The 14,708-nt window shown below is 63.5% G+C and overlaps 1 protein-coding gene across 1 annotated transcript; it reads right to left on the bottom strand.

Moving 5' to 3' along the window:
* Window positions 1-5,072: 5,072 nt before the first annotated feature.
* On the bottom strand, window positions 5,073-14,646 carry SLC4A1 (solute carrier family 4 member 1 (Diego blood group)). The gene is made up of 19 exons (XM_066566771.1): window positions 14,557-14,646; window positions 14,352-14,448; window positions 11,994-12,067; window positions 11,634-11,811; window positions 11,418-11,553; window positions 11,074-11,215; window positions 10,589-10,658; window positions 9,845-10,029; window positions 9,172-9,382; window positions 8,867-9,070; window positions 8,525-8,673; window positions 7,899-8,093; window positions 7,308-7,475; window positions 7,110-7,199; window positions 6,834-7,000; window positions 6,471-6,724; window positions 6,217-6,386; window positions 5,871-6,044; window positions 5,073-5,291 (listed from the first exon to the last, which is right to left on the bottom strand). Exons 1-19 carry the CDS (start codon window positions 14,572-14,574, stop codon window positions 5,211-5,213), a joined length of 2,763 nt encoding a protein of 920 aa, XP_066422868.1. The 5' UTR covers window positions 14,575-14,646; the 3' UTR covers window positions 5,073-5,210.
* Window positions 14,647-14,708: the final 62 nt, after the last annotated feature.

Raw genomic sequence — 14,708 nt, 5'->3', positions numbered from 1 at the left:
AGCCCGGGCGGCGGGCACGGCGCGGCGCGGCGGGGCACGGCGGCGGCGGCTCCCCCGGCGCGGGCACGTACCGGCGGGGCCGCCGCTTTGGGGGGCGGCGGGGGCTCGGGGCTCGCTCGGCGGGGCCGGGGCGGGGGAGCGGCGGTTGAACGGCGGCCAGCTCTGCAGCGCTGGCCCCGGGCGTGGACGCGCTCCAGTCCCCGCAGAGACGATCGCGCTTTCCCCCGCCTCCATGGCGCTGCGTTCGCTCTTCCAATCAGCCGGGCTGAGCGCGCCGGGATCCGCCGGGATCTCCCCGCCAGCCCCGCCGCCCCGCCGCCGCTTTCCGCCGGGTTTTTTATTGCTCTTTGCTTTTGCAACACTGTGGTGAGAAGAAAAAGAGGAGGAGGAGGAGGAGGAAGGAGAAGAGGAGGGAAAGGAGGGGGGGGTGGGGTGGGGGGGGGGAAGGGAGGAAGAAAAAAAAAAATCTCCTTACATGTGCAACAATCCTCGGCCGGCGTTTGCATAAAGAAAAAAATAAAAAAATAGGGGGGAAAAAAGAGAGATGAGGGGAAAAAAAAAATAAAGGGGGGGAACCGGGAAAGGGGGGGGGTGGGGGGAGCCGAGCCGGGCCCCCACGGCACGGCGGGGCCGCGCTCCTGCCCGCCCCGCGGCCCCGGGACACGGCGGCGGGGGGGGCTCTGCCCGGCGGGGCGGGCGAGGGGCAGCTTCCTCCCCTCCTCCCTCCCTCCGCTCCCTTTCTCTCCTCTCCTCTCCTCTCTCTCTCTCTCTCTCCCTCTCTCTCTTAATTTTTTTTAATGGAATTTCTCCAACTCCACCTTTGTTGTGCTGGGCGTCATTCCCCGCAGCCAATCCCGGCCGGGCAGCGCCTGCACATTCCCGGCCATCCCGGCTGCCGGCACAGTACGGGCCATCCCGGGCTGCTTCCGTGCCACCGGCCGGCCCGGCGGCCGCCGCGGTACCGAGCACCCCCGCCGGTACCGGCTGCTTCCGTAGCACCGACCCCGCTGCCGCGGCGGCGGCTTCCTGCACGGTGCCGGCCGGCCCTCCTCCGGTACCGGCAGCTCCCGTGGCACCGGATGCCGCCGCGGCACCGAGCAGTTCGGCCGGCCGGGCCTCTCCGGCTGCTCCCGGCTGCCAGCGCGCTCCGGGCGGCTCCGGTCACCGGGCACGGCCGCTCCAGGCCGGCGCGGCCCCGGCCGTGGCGCTGCTCCGGGCGGCTCCGGCCGTGGCGCTGCTCCCGGCCGGGACCGGCTCCGGCAGCCCCGGGGCCACCGGCGCGGCCCCGACGGGGATGCAGGACGGGCGCTGGGAACGTGGGGTTGCCCAGCTCGGGGGGCTGCGTGCATCTCCCGGATGGCCGCAATCCGGGGCGTTTCACGCCTGTTTATCGAGAAATATAATAAATATAATAATCCCTAAATGTGGGTAACACACACACACACCCGGCTCGGGGGGCTGCGCGCATCTCCCGGCTGACCGCGTGGGGATGGCCGCAATCCGGGGGGTTTCACGCCTGTTTATATAGAAATATAATATAATAAATATAATAATCCCTAAATGTGGGTAACACTCACACACACACACACACACACACACGGCTGGTTTGGGGTGCGGGGGCAGTGCCTGGCTCGGCAAGTGGCTTATTTGGGCTTTTTCCGAAGGGAAGGATCAGGCAGAGGGACGGACAGGCGGACAGGCGGCTCCTCCGCCACGTCCTGCCCGAGCCGTGCCAAGCCCGGCCAGGCGGCACTGGCGCCGGCTGGTTAATCCCTCCTGTGAGAGCTTAAAAATAAAAATATATGTATTAATTCTGTGTGGAAAAGGGCCTGGCCTGGGCTGGATCCCTGAATTTCAGGAATTGTCACTATTTTGCAAGAGGGAAAAATTATAAAAGTTAAAAAAAAAACCAACCAAACAAACAAATAAAACCCAACAGAAAATATTTAGAGCCAATCAGGCCCAACATGTGAAAATTGATGTTTCTAATTTTTCAGGGTTTTTTTTTAAATCAATGGAGTTGTCATTGTGCTCCAGTCCCAATTCTACCAATGTGGTTTTGGGGCTTTTGTTACCAGCAAGACACACTGGAGACCTGGGAATCAACCACAGACCCTACAGCTGGTGGGCTGGAAATGGGGACCCCCCAAATGCCACCCCCTTCTCTCCTTGCCCTTCCCAGGCCTTGTTCCTGACCATGAGAATTTTTTTATGTGCTGTTGCTTGTATCAATTAATATTTTTGGAGAATAAAGCCGCAGGTTTGGAGGTTTTTGTTTCCTTTTCTGCTTTTTCAGTGCACGAGCAGTGACACTGGCAGCAGATGCCAGGGTGTCCCTTGTCCCCTGCCCGTGGATGGCGTGGAGCACCCTGTGATGCTGCAGGCACTGGGGTTCTCCCTCTGGAACTCCATGCTCCCCCTCCCTCATTAACAACCAATTAATTAGCATTTATTTCCCCCTCGTTTCTCCTGACCTTCCCTAATTCCCTCCCCGTTTCCCAGGGCTGAGGCGAGTTCAAAGAGGAGCTTGACCTAAATTCCCACCCCCAGCCCGGGCTGGATCCCGCGGCGGTGACCTCGCTGCCATCTCCCAGGGAACAGCGAGCTCTTCCCAGGCTGGGAAACGTGAACCAGGGGTGCACAGGCAGATGCAGGCAGCCCCTGGGCTTGGCAGGCAGGGGTGGCAGCCCTGGGGATGGCAGCAGTGTAGCGTGCCCACGTGAGGCTGGCACAGGGATACAGGGACACAGGGACACAGGGACACAGGGACACAGGGACAGGAGCTGGCCCTTGGGCTGGGAAGTGCCATCCATGTGCTTCCCTCTCTGGAAAACAGGGGCCAGCGGCTCTGCTGGGCTTGGCACAGCCTGGTGGCCTCGCTGGGGTTTATCCCAGTCCCTCAGAGAGGCTTTGGGGTTTTGGTTGGGATCCAGGATGCTGCTCCCAGGTCCTGCCCCATGGACAGGCTGGGGGCCACGCTGGGGTTTATCCCAGTCCCTCAGAGAGGCTTTGGGGTTCTGTTTGGGTTGAGGATGCTGCTCCCAGGTCCTGCCCCATGGACAGGCTGGGGGCCACGCTGGGGTTTATCCCAGTCCCTCAGAGAGGCTTTGGGGTTTTGGTTGGGTTGAGGGTGCTGCTCCCAGGTCCTGCCCCATGGACAGCCTGGTGGCCTCACTGGGGTTTATCCCAGCCCCTCAGAGAGGCTTTGGGGTTTTGGTTGGGATCCAGGATGCTGCTCCCAGGTCCTGCCCCATGGACAGGCTGGGGGCGAACGGGCACGGCCCTTCCCACGGCCCCGCCGGTGCCGCCCGTTCCTTAATGGGATTATGGATAATCGGGGTCAGCCCCGTGCCAGGAGCTGGGGGAAGGGCAGGGGCTGCTCTGGGTCCTGTGCCAGCAGCACTGGGCCGGGATATTCCCAATCCCCCTGGAACGGGGACAGCTGTGGCAGTGCAGGGGGCTGAGCTCCCTGGGGTGGCTGTGGGGAGCACCCCACAAAGAACAACGAGGGGCGATTCTGGCGAGCGTTCCAGAGGGGATCTTGGGGTTCTGGGATTCGGTGATATCCCGGGATACCATGGCAAGGATCCTGGTGCAGCTGTGCTGAGCATTCCGGGGGGATGGACACCCTCAAAGGATGCTGCTGCTCCTCTCTCTTGGGGGGGAATTAAGGCACCATCCCAGACAATTCCCAGCTGGAAAGAAAACCCCCATTTCCTTTCTGATTTTATTAATTTGTTTATTAAAGCCCGATACAGAGGTGTGGGGAAGGGAAGGAGAAACCCCCAGAGATCAAAACATTTTTATTTCAGATACGGAATTAATAAAACTAAACCAACCCAAACACGAGGCAGCGCAGCCATGGGTGTGGCTGCCCCTTCCCACCCCCCCTCCCCTTACTGATTTTGGGGTCCCCTACTCTGATTTATGCAAAAAGGAGCAAATTTGGAGCCTGATCTGGTGCTCTGCACCCTGGTCACATCCAACCCTTGGTCACATCCAACCCCTGGGGCTGCCCAGGGCAGAATCAGCCCTGACAGGATTGGGGGATGCTTGGCTGGACTGGGAGCAATCCCAAGGGAAATAGGGCAAGACACGGTGAGCAAGCAAGGGAAAAATCAAGGAAAAACTACATGGATTTACCTGAAACGCTATAAAAATAAAGAGGACTAATTAACTAATTAAGACTAACTTATCAGTTAAATGACGCCGCCAGACTGGTCCATAGAGTTTAGGCCCTGACCAGGATTCTTTAAAATCATCTTTTCTAGAAAATTCTAGGTTTTGCTATCATTCTCTAGTATATACACACACGCACATGGCCCCACTGCAGTGGGGGCACAACCAGCCTGAAAAATAAATTACAAACCCCCCCAGTAGCATCAAATATACAGATCACTCCTTGCAGCTACTTTTTTTTTTTTCCTCTCTTTTTCTTATTTTTTTTTCTATTTTTGAGGTACTTTTCCAGCCCTTTTTTTTTTTTTTTTAATTTTTGCTTGGCTCTAAGTGAATTCTACCTGCAGAAGCATCAGCATAATTTTAAGTATTTTTCTGTGTGTTTTAAGCATGATTGTTTTCATTGTAAATGTATGAACCCCCTTGCTGGGCTATTTACATCCTGGCTCTGGGATGTGCTGGGAGTGCAGCGGAGCAGCTGCCACCACCCTGTGGAGCCAGTGATGGAGAAAATGGAAAAAAGGCTCCACGGGGTGATGGGTCTGTCCCAGCTTGTTCAAAGTTCAGCTGGGGAGAGGGGCTGGGCTGAGGGGGCTCCCTGGGGAGGGGGTGGGACAGTGGGAGGGCCCCATCCTGCTGTATCTCTGTCCCTGCCTTCCTCCTCCTCCTCCTCCTCCCTCCGGGGTCTTCCTCTGGCTCTTTCCCACGCTGGTGGTGGCCTTGGGGACAGGACAGTGGCACATCCCACCTTGCCACGGGTGGAGGGTGGCACGTGGGGCCCGGCCAGCCCAGGCAGCCCCTTCCCCAGCAGGCAGCAAAGTGGGGGTGAGATCACATCATCCAAAATGCTTTTAAAAATAGACCAAAAAAAAAAAAAAAAAAAAGGGAAAAACAAAAAAAGGCTCCATTCCCAAGGGTGGGCAGGTGGGGACCGTGTCCCCAGTCCCTCTTGGTGGCCCGGTGGCCTCAGGATGGCAGCAGTGGAGATGGAAGCGGGGCTGGGGGGGCGCTGAGGGGCCGGGGGCCGGCTCTTAACTGGGCATCTGCACCTCGTTGTACACATCTGTCCCCTCTGCCTCGTCAAAGGTCACCACGGCGTCATCTGCGTCCAGCTGCAGGGAGGAGAGGCCGTGAGGGGGACAGGCATGGGGACAGCAGGGAGGACAGGGACACTGATGGGGACAGGAGGGAGGACAGGGACAGTGATGGGCCTGGAGATGAGGGAGGGGCTGGGATGGGGCTGGGGAAAGGGATGGGGACAGGATTGAGGACAGGGACACTGAGGAGGACAGGGATGGAAATGGAGGGAGAGGCTGGTATGGGAATAGGGGCTGGGATGAGGCTGGGGACAGGGATGGGGACAGGATGGAGGACAGGGACACTGATGGGGCTGGAGATGAGGGAGGGGCTGGGATGGGGATGGGGAATGTGATGGGGACAGGATGGAGGACAGGGACACTGATGGGGCTGGAGATGAGGGAGGGGCTGGGATGGGGATGGGGAATGCGATGGGGACAGGAATGGGGCAGGGATGGGGACAGGGGTGTGAATGAGGGATGCAGATGGTGACAGAGATGGGGATGGGGAGGAGAACAGGGACAGGGATGAGGCAGAAATGGAGACAAGGACGGGAGCAGGAGCAGGGAGAGAGGTGGGGCTGGGGCAGGGCTGGGAGCGCCAGGGCTGCGTACACATTTGAGCTCGATGTCCCGGAAGATCTTGGGGAGCAGGAAGCGCCGCAGGGGCACGGTGAGGATGAGGACAAAGGGCAGAGCCAGCGAGGCCGGCGTGGACTTCACCACCCACAGCACCACGAGGAAGATGATCTGGGTGAAGGTGAAGAGGTGCATCCTCCAAGTCTTCACCTGTGGGACCAGGAGCAGAGAGTTGAGGACAGGGACAGCGTCCCCACACCCTTTGTGGGGTGTTGGCTGCTGGGGGAGCAGTGCAGGGTCCCACCCAGCAGTGCTGAAGGAGGAGGCTCTCTGGGGAGCCCCAGGACACCCCAAACCCACAGCCCCCGTGGGGGTCACTCACCCGGGTGACATAGGGCTCATCAGGGTGGTACTTGGGGGGCTTCAGCAGGAGCAGGATGCGGTCGAACAGCTGGATGCCAAAGAGGGAGGTGACCCCCATGTAGAGGAAGATGCCGAAGAGCACGGCCAGGGGGATGTACTTCAGGATGGGCTCCATCAGGATGGAGACGCCTGTGGGGGAGAAGGAGAGGCTGGGGAGAGTCCCTGGGGACCCCCGACCCTCGCTGCCCATCTGGGGACCCCTCCCCAGCTCACCAATGAGCACAGCCACCAACAGGCCGCTGATGCGCTGCTCCTTGACCTCCAGGATCTGGGATTTCTCGCCCGGGGCAGAGGTCTTGCTCATGACGGTGAGGGCGTTGGCGTGGGTGATGGTGCGCACGGTGGTGGCACTGAGCCAGGGCATCCCAAAAAGGGCTGCCAGCCCCCCCATGGCCACGATCAGCAGCAGGTCCAGGTGGAAGCCGGTGCCCTTCACCAGTTTCCTCTCGGGCTTGCTGACGATGAGGCTGTGGGGACACAGGGAGCAGTTGGTGACGCAGTGCCAGGGGAGGTCCCCTCTATCCCCCACCCACCAGGCACCCCACAGCCCTCCCCTGCCCATATCTCCATGCTCACGTGGTGATCTGTGTCTCGAGGAAGATGAGGATGAAGACCAGAAGGGCTGGAATCACGGAGGCAAACATCATCCAGATGGGGAAGGGGGTAGTGTCCCCCATGGGGTGGATGAACCAGCCCCGGGCACTGGAGTTGGTGACCTGCAGCCCTTTGGGGACGCTGAGTTTCTGGAGGGGAGCAGAGATGGGGGAGTGAGGGGTGGGACACAGGGACGAGCACCCACCCCCATGTCCCCATGTGGGGACACCCTTTCCCCCCAGCCCTGCCCTCCCAGACCTGGGTGTAGGTGTCGCTGATGAAGAAGTCGGCCAGTGCCATGATGAAGATGGAAATGGGCACCCCAAAGTCCCCGATCAGGCGCCGCACCTGTGGGGACAGCGTGAGAAACCTGCAGGGTCCCCCCACCCCCTCCCCTGCAGGAACAGCCACTGCACCCCCAGATTTTGCCCGCCCTGGGTGCCGGGGGACCCTCACCTTGCCAGGCAGGAAGGAGCTGTTCTTGAACATGCGGAGGAAGAAGGCCAGGAAGAAGGTGCCAGCCATGAGCACCAGGGACAGCAGCGCCGTGTTGGGCTCTGGCACCCCGGGCTGGACCTCAGACAGCACGTTGTACTCCCTCTTCAGTGGGTGATGCTTGAAAATCTGGGGAGGGAAGAGGAGAGAATGGGGATGGGGATCCCCTGCACCCCCCTGCCGTGCTGGGAGCCCTGTGGCACCTTCCAGGTGGGTTCAGGGTGGGAACCAGGGGCTGGGAGAGGCTGAGAGCTCAGCACAGATTGAGCAGGGGGTGTTTTTAGGGTTTTGGAAGTGGGGACAGAGCAAGGGCGGGGTGGTACAGTGGGGATGGACAAGTGTGCCCCAAAATCCCTCTGCAGAGAGAAGCATGGATCACAGAATCACAGAATAGTCAGCACTGGAAGGGGCCTCATGGGTGGGAGACACCTGGAAAAGGGGAGGCAGCACAAGGAGACTCCGTCCCTCACCTGCATCCCACTGTTTCTATGGAAACCTGGGTGATAACCACAATCTGCAGCCCCCCAACCGTGGGACCCCCACGTCCCTCACCGTGACCAGCTTGGAGAAGGTCTCGAAGATGAAGATGAGGGAGATGAGGAAGGAGAAGATCTCCTGGGTGTAGCGGGACAGGTAGCGCACCAGGAAGCTGCCCTCGCAGGCCACCACCACCAGCACCAGCAGGATCAGCCAGAAACCGATCCAGACCCGTCCCACGATGTACTCCAGGCCATTGCTGCTGCAGAACTGGGGAGCCAGAGGGCACAGCCCTGTCAGTGCGTGGGCACTCAGCTCTGCTGGACCCACGGTGGCTCCATGTCACCTTCCTGGGATGAGGGTGGGGGTACTTCGGTGTGGCAGGACCCCCGTGGGTCACCCACCCAGCAGCACCTGCCTGGGAACCCCCCTGGGGTGTCACCCACAGCTGTTTGGCATCACCCAGGTGGTGTCAATGCACCTCACATCACCCCAGGGCCAGCACCTGGGTGGCTCTACCTGTGTGGTCTCACCCCTGGGTCATCACACGGGTGGCATCACCTCCATGTGCCATCCCTCCGTGCCATCGCCCACGCAGCTGCACCCTGTCCCTGTCCCCGTCCCTGTCCCCGTGCCAGGGCTGGTGGGGACACCCCAGCCTCGCTGTGGGGACAGCTGGTGGCAGCTGGGGGGGCACCCACCGAGTAAAAGGCTTCCTCAAAGACCAGGAGGGGTCCCGAGAAGCCGACGACGAGGAGGGGCTGGGCGCTGAGGAGGCTGAAGAGCACGCACTGCACACAGGTGGAGATGAGCAGCTCCGACACCCCCATCATCCCCTTGGTCTTCTCACCTGATGGGAGCGGAGCCGGTGGGTGCCGGGCTGGGGGGACAGCGCTGTGCCCCCACCCCACACCTCTCAGCACCTGGACTGGGGGGAAGAGCCCCCCTGGAGCATCCCCATGGCCAGAGACACCCCCAGCCCCACGCCCAGCTGCGGGGACATCCCCGACCCCAGGAGCGTCCCCAGCCTGTCCCCCCATTACCCAGCAAGCCCCCGAAGGTGATGGCGGGGGACAGCGCCGCGAAGTAGATGAAGATGACGGCGGCCAGGCACTGGGGGTTCAGGGCGTCCTTGATGTCGCTGAGGTATTTGGGGTAGCGGCGGCGGATGTCCCGCACCAGCCCCCCAAAGGGCCGCCCCGTCCTGCGCAGGGGATCGTCATCATCTGCAGCCGCCTCGTCCTTCTCTGGGGACACACCAGGTGGCCATGAGGGGACCCTGCTGTGTCCAGGGAGGGGGTCCCACCAGCCACAGGGACAGGGGATTGCGGGGGGGTCCCATGCGTACCCAGATCCTTCAGGAAGTCCCCGATGTGCAGCCTCTCCAGGGGTTGGTAGCGCCGTCGGAGCAGCTCCTGCTGCAGCGGCACCAGGGCGCGGAGCAGCTGCTCGTTGGGGGCCTCGGTGGGCGGCAGGACGATGCTGGCATCCAGGAAATCCTCCACGCCCCGCAGCAGCTCCTGCCGCCCCTCGGCCAGGTACGCGTCCCGGCGGAACACCTGCGGGGCGGGACAGCGCGGAACTGAGCCAGCGCCGGCACCCGGGGTGTCCCCGCGGGGACACGGGGAGAGGGGGACGTGGGGACACCCCAGAGCTTGGGGATGGGGGGACACAGGGAGAGGGGGACGTGGGGACACCCCAGAGCTTGGGGATAAGGGGACACGGGGAGAGGGGGATGTGGGGACACCCCAGAGCTTGGGGATGAGGGGACACGGGGAGAGGGGGACGTGGGGACACCCCAGAGCTTGGGGATGAGGGGACACAGGGAGAGGGGGACGTGGGGACACCTCAGAGCTTGGGGATAAGGGGACACAGGGAGGGGAGGACATGGAGTCTTGGGGACAGGGGCATAAGGCCACAGAGGCACAGGGACACGGGGATCAGACGGGGACGTGGCACAGGGGGACAAAGTGCCCCCCAGGTGCTCAGGGGTGGGTGGTGGCACTGGTGGTGGCCCGTACCCTCTCGGACATCATGGTGGCGATGGCACGGCCGATCTCGTGGTAGCTGATCTGGGGGGTGTCGGGCCCCAGCACCACGACGAGGAAGCGGACGGGGATGGACACGTCGAGGACACCGTCCAGTGTCACCGCGTCCTTCAGGCGCACAAAGGCCAGCATTGGCTGCTCCAGGAAGGCTGCACAGCCTGGGGGGAGGATGGGACGGGACAGGGATCACGGGGGAACATGCACAGGGACACAGGGGACGGGGATGTGGGGATGTGGGAGCACAGAGACACGGGGACAGCAAAACGTGGGGACATCAGGAATGGAGGTGAGGTGACACAGAGGCATGGGGACAAAGAGAATGGGAGAAGGGCACAAAAGCCACTGGGGCAAAGGGGTAAATGGGCATGCAAGTACAGGGACATGGGGCATGGGCACAGGGACACACGGACACACGGATGGGTGGGTATGGGAGTACAGGGACATTGGGACACAGGGGACATAGAGGCATGAGGACATGGGGACAAGGGACACGGGAAGGGGGGCCCAGAGAGCAGCGCTGAGCAGCAGCAGGCGGCGGCGAGAGCTGAGGATGGGGAGAGGCAAAAAAGGCACAAGAAAAGCAGCGTGTGAGCGAGCACAGTGAGGGGCACATGGCAAAGCTCCCCCTGCACCCCCGACCCTGCAGCTGCCCCCCCAGCCCAGCACCCAGCACCCAGCACCCAGCACCCAGCACCCCCCATCCCACTGACTACTCACCCACAAGGACCAGGGTGGCCTCAGCACCCTCTGGGATCGTCTCCAGGAGTTGGGGTTTGGGGACCCCGCTCTGTTGCAGGCAGATGGAGGGCAGGAATCAGCCAGCCAGCCTCGATGGCTGTCCCCTGTGGTCCCCTGTGTACCCTGCATGTCCCCCTGCTCTGCCCCTATGTGTGTCACCCACCACCCCCTGCGTGTTCCCCTGCATCTCCCTCTCCATCTCCAGCACATCCCCCTCTGTCCCATGTCCCTCCTTCTGTTCCCTGCATGTCCCTCTCCATCTCCTGCATGTCCCCCACTATTCCTGAGTCCCCCCTCTGTCCCCCAAGTGTCCCCACTGTTCCCTGTGTGTCCCCCCTGCAGGTGTGTGTGTGTGTGTTTGTGTGTGTGTGTGCCAAGCTGTGTGTGTACCCAGTGTGCATCTCCCACTCCCGGCCCCGCACCCCAATGTCCCCAGTGCCCCCCGTGCCCCCTGTCCCTCTCACCTGCGCCTTCCCTGCCATCCTGCTCATCTCCATGGGCCGCTGCTCCCTCAGGAGTGGCCTCTCCACGTCGGCCCTGCCGGTGCCCGAGCGCTGCACCAGCGCCGGCGGCATCGTCCACACCGACTCGTCCTCGGTGGGGTGGCTGGGGACACCGGGGGGTGTCACACACCCCGGCGCCACCAACTCCTCCCCCACAGAGCCCCAGCCCCAGGGGTGCGCAGGAACCCCCAAAACGGGCTGAGGGGCAGAGCTTTCCCACCCCGAGCCAGGCTCCAGCTCTGGCTGCACACACTGGGGAGGGTCCCAGAGCCCGGGACCCCCCGGGACCCCCGCCCTGGCTGTACCTGTGGCGCAGGAGCAGCGTCCTCATGACATCGTCCCGGTCCTGTGGCTTCATCTGCCCCTCGTAGATCAGCTGGTCCAGGAGGATGTGGACGATGGCCGGCAGCGAGTTGGCCTCCACGTTGAGGAGGATGGCACCTGTGGGGACAGCCCTGTCACCATCCAGCCAGGGCAGGGGTCCTCACCACCCTCCTGGTGGTCCCTGGAGCTGTCCCCACCTTTGCTCAGAGCCCGGCGGATCTCCAGGAGGCTGTGGTAGGTCAGGAAGGAGAGATGGGGCTGGCTCCAGTCCCCTGATTCCTGGAAGTCCTCCTCCAGCTTGAGCCAGTGGCCGGCCTCCATCCAGCACAAATCCTTTGCATTGTCCAGGACCAGCTCGTGCAGCTCCACATATCCCTGCAGCCAGAGATGGAGGGGTCAGCGTGTCCCTGGTCACACTGGGGACCCCCAGGACACTCAGCATGCCCCTCAGTGCCCTGCTGTCCCCAGGGCTGAGCTGTGAGGTTGGTCCCAAGGTCACCACAGTCCACCCAGCCCCAGAATGGGGAGAAAATGGGGGTCCCTGGGGCAGCACCCACCTCATGGCTGTCCGGCTGGGACAGGAGCCTCCTGCTCCCTGCTGCCTCCAGGTCCACATCGGTCACTGACACAGCTGCAAGTGGAGCCACCAACGCGTCAGCCAGTCCCTGCCCCAGCCCGGATCCCCCTGCCTGAGGGTCTGCTTGAGGTGCCTCTATCATCACGCCCATCCCAGCCCCCTTTGGGGTCACCTGGACGTGTCCCCTTCTCCATCATCCCCACCCCAGCCCTGCTGGGCACTCGTGGATGTGCCTCCCGTGTTGTCCCACCCCAGGGCCCAGCTGGAGTTTGCTGGACGTGCCACTCTGCCGTCTCTCGCCCTGCTGGTGCCCACCTCGGTCCCGTCCCATCCCCACAGCCCGGCCCCTGGGGCAGAGTGACAGTCTGGGGACATCACCGGAGCCGGGGTGAGGACGGGGCTCGAGGCACAGCCCCAGCACCGAGCACCGAGCACCGAGCACCGGAATGGGGACACGGGGACAGCACATCCCCGGCCAGCCTGACCCCCACCATGTCCCCATCCCCGTCCCCTGCCTACCTGCGGCCCCCCCTGCGCTCCCCATGTCCCCGCAGCTCCGTCCCTATAAAGTGGGGACCGATCCCCGCGGCCGCCCTGTGTGCACCGTAAATCCCGCAGCACTTCCTTTGCTGACAGTAAACACCAGCACGGCTCCCGCCCGCCCGCTGTCACCCCACCGCAGGGACAGGCTCACCCCGGGCCCCTCCACCCCCGGCGGGGACCACCGCGGTCCCCTCGCCGTCCCCAGCCGGGTCACCCGGCCGGGGGATGCAGCAGGAGCCGCATCCCGCTCTGCCGGGGCAAGGATGCTGCGCCCGCGGCAGCGGGGACGGGGCGCGTCCCCTGGCACTGTGTCCCCGACGGTGCTGGCCGTGGCACGTGGGCACGAGCGTGTCCCCGTCCCTGCCCGCCGCCACCGCCACCGAGCCGCCCGGCGCCAGCCGGCGTTCAGCCCCAAGTGGTTCTTGTCCTCACCCCAAACAAAGGGTTTATTTATCCTCAATCAGTGGGCGATTACGGGCAAGTGGCAGCGGTCACCCCGCGGCGTGCCCTGACGCCCGGGTGACCGTCCCCCCGCGCAGGGTGGGACACGGGGGTGGCAGAACCGGGGCGGGCAGCGCCACGGGGGGCTCGAGGTGGGGGGGACGCCGGGGCTGGGCTTTGTCCCCCGGGGCCCCCGCGGTCACTCACGCTGCCCTTCGCCACGGCTGGGGTGTCCCGGGGGGGCCCCGGCCGAGCGCCTCTTCCCGTCCAGGTCATAAAATCCCCGGCGGCCGGGCAGATACTGGCTGCAAAACACACAGCGCGGGCACGGGGGTTCAGCGCCGGGCACCGCGGGTGCCACCGGCCTCCCCCGGGGGTGCCAGCCGGGCAGGCAGAGCCCCCGCCCCGACCTGGGCACTCACCGCAGGGGATTCATCTCCTCGGCCCTGGCCCTCCACGCCTGCAGGGGGGACCCGATGCCAGCGCCGGCCCCTGCGCAGAACAGGGGGCAGCGTTACCCCATCTGTGTCACCCCAGCGCTGACAAACACCCCCTCAGGGTGGCAGCTCCGAAACAGCCCTGCCTGGGGCAGGGGGATGCTGCGCGGCACGCAGACCCCCACACTCCCCTCACCTCCCTCCCGGGGGGCTCAAGGACCTCGGGTGTCCCCAGGCTCAGCCCCACTCCGGGCACCCGCAGCTGGAGGTGGCACCTCATGGGAGGGACTCGCTGCCCTGAGGGGGGGTGTCCCTGCCTGGCCCCGCTGCCACTGCCACGCTGGCACCTGGGAAACGCGTCCTCTGTGCCCATGCAACGCATCTGTGCAACGCATGCAACGTGCCTGCACCATGCTGGCACCCATGCAACGCCGTGCCAATGTGCCATGCGTGCCCACGAGAAGCTGGCAGCCATGAAACACCTGTGTCCATGCATTGCTGGCACCCATGCAATGCCGTGCCAATGTGCCATGCGTGCCCATGAGAAGCTGGCAGCCATGAAACAGCCATGTCCATGCACTGCTGGTGCCCGTGCAACGCCCCTGAGCCATGCTGGTGTCCCTGCACAGCTGCTCCCACAAAACTTTGCCCATGCAACGCCTGATCTTGAGCCACTCATGGCCCTGCAATGCTGGCACCCAGCTGGTGCCAGTGCCCCTGTGGTGCCATCACCCCTGCAAAGCTGTCACCTGTGTTATGCCATTGTCACACATGCAGCGCTGTCACCTCTGCCACACCGGTACCCGTGCTCAGCCACACCCTGCAGTGCTGGCACCCCTGTGACGCTGGTGCCCATGCAATGCCACCCCTGTGGTGCCCACGCTGCCAGTGCCCCCAGAGCCCCAGCAGCCACTCACTGCTCATCTCGCCCAGCGACAGGTGGGAGCTCTTTAGGCCGGGGTCCTCGTAGCCTTCGGGGTCCAGGCTCCTCCTCATCCCCTCCTCGTAGGCCTCCTGTGGGACACAGACAAGGGGGTCAGCAGGGTCGGGCACCCCCGAGGCCTGGCCGGGGCCGTGCCGGGGCGCAGCGGCGGAGCCGGGGCGGGGGCCGGGTGTCCCTACCTGGCCAGGCCCCTCCATGGCTCCGGGCTCGGCCCCCGCTGCCGCCTCGGCGCGTCCCGGCGCTCAGCCCGGTGCCACCATAACCCGGCGCTCTGCGGGGCGGGCACGGGGGAAACGAGAGAGAACAAGTTAGCAGAGAGCAGGGCATCGCT

Source organism: Molothrus aeneus, chromosome 28 (assembly GCF_037042795.1).
Source record: "Molothrus aeneus isolate 106 chromosome 28, BPBGC_Maene_1.0, whole genome shotgun sequence".
NCBI classification, from domain to species: domain Eukaryota; kingdom Metazoa; phylum Chordata; class Aves; order Passeriformes; family Icteridae; genus Molothrus; species Molothrus aeneus.
Note: the sequence above shows the minus strand (reverse complement) of the source record. Positions and strands in the feature narration are given on the sequence as shown.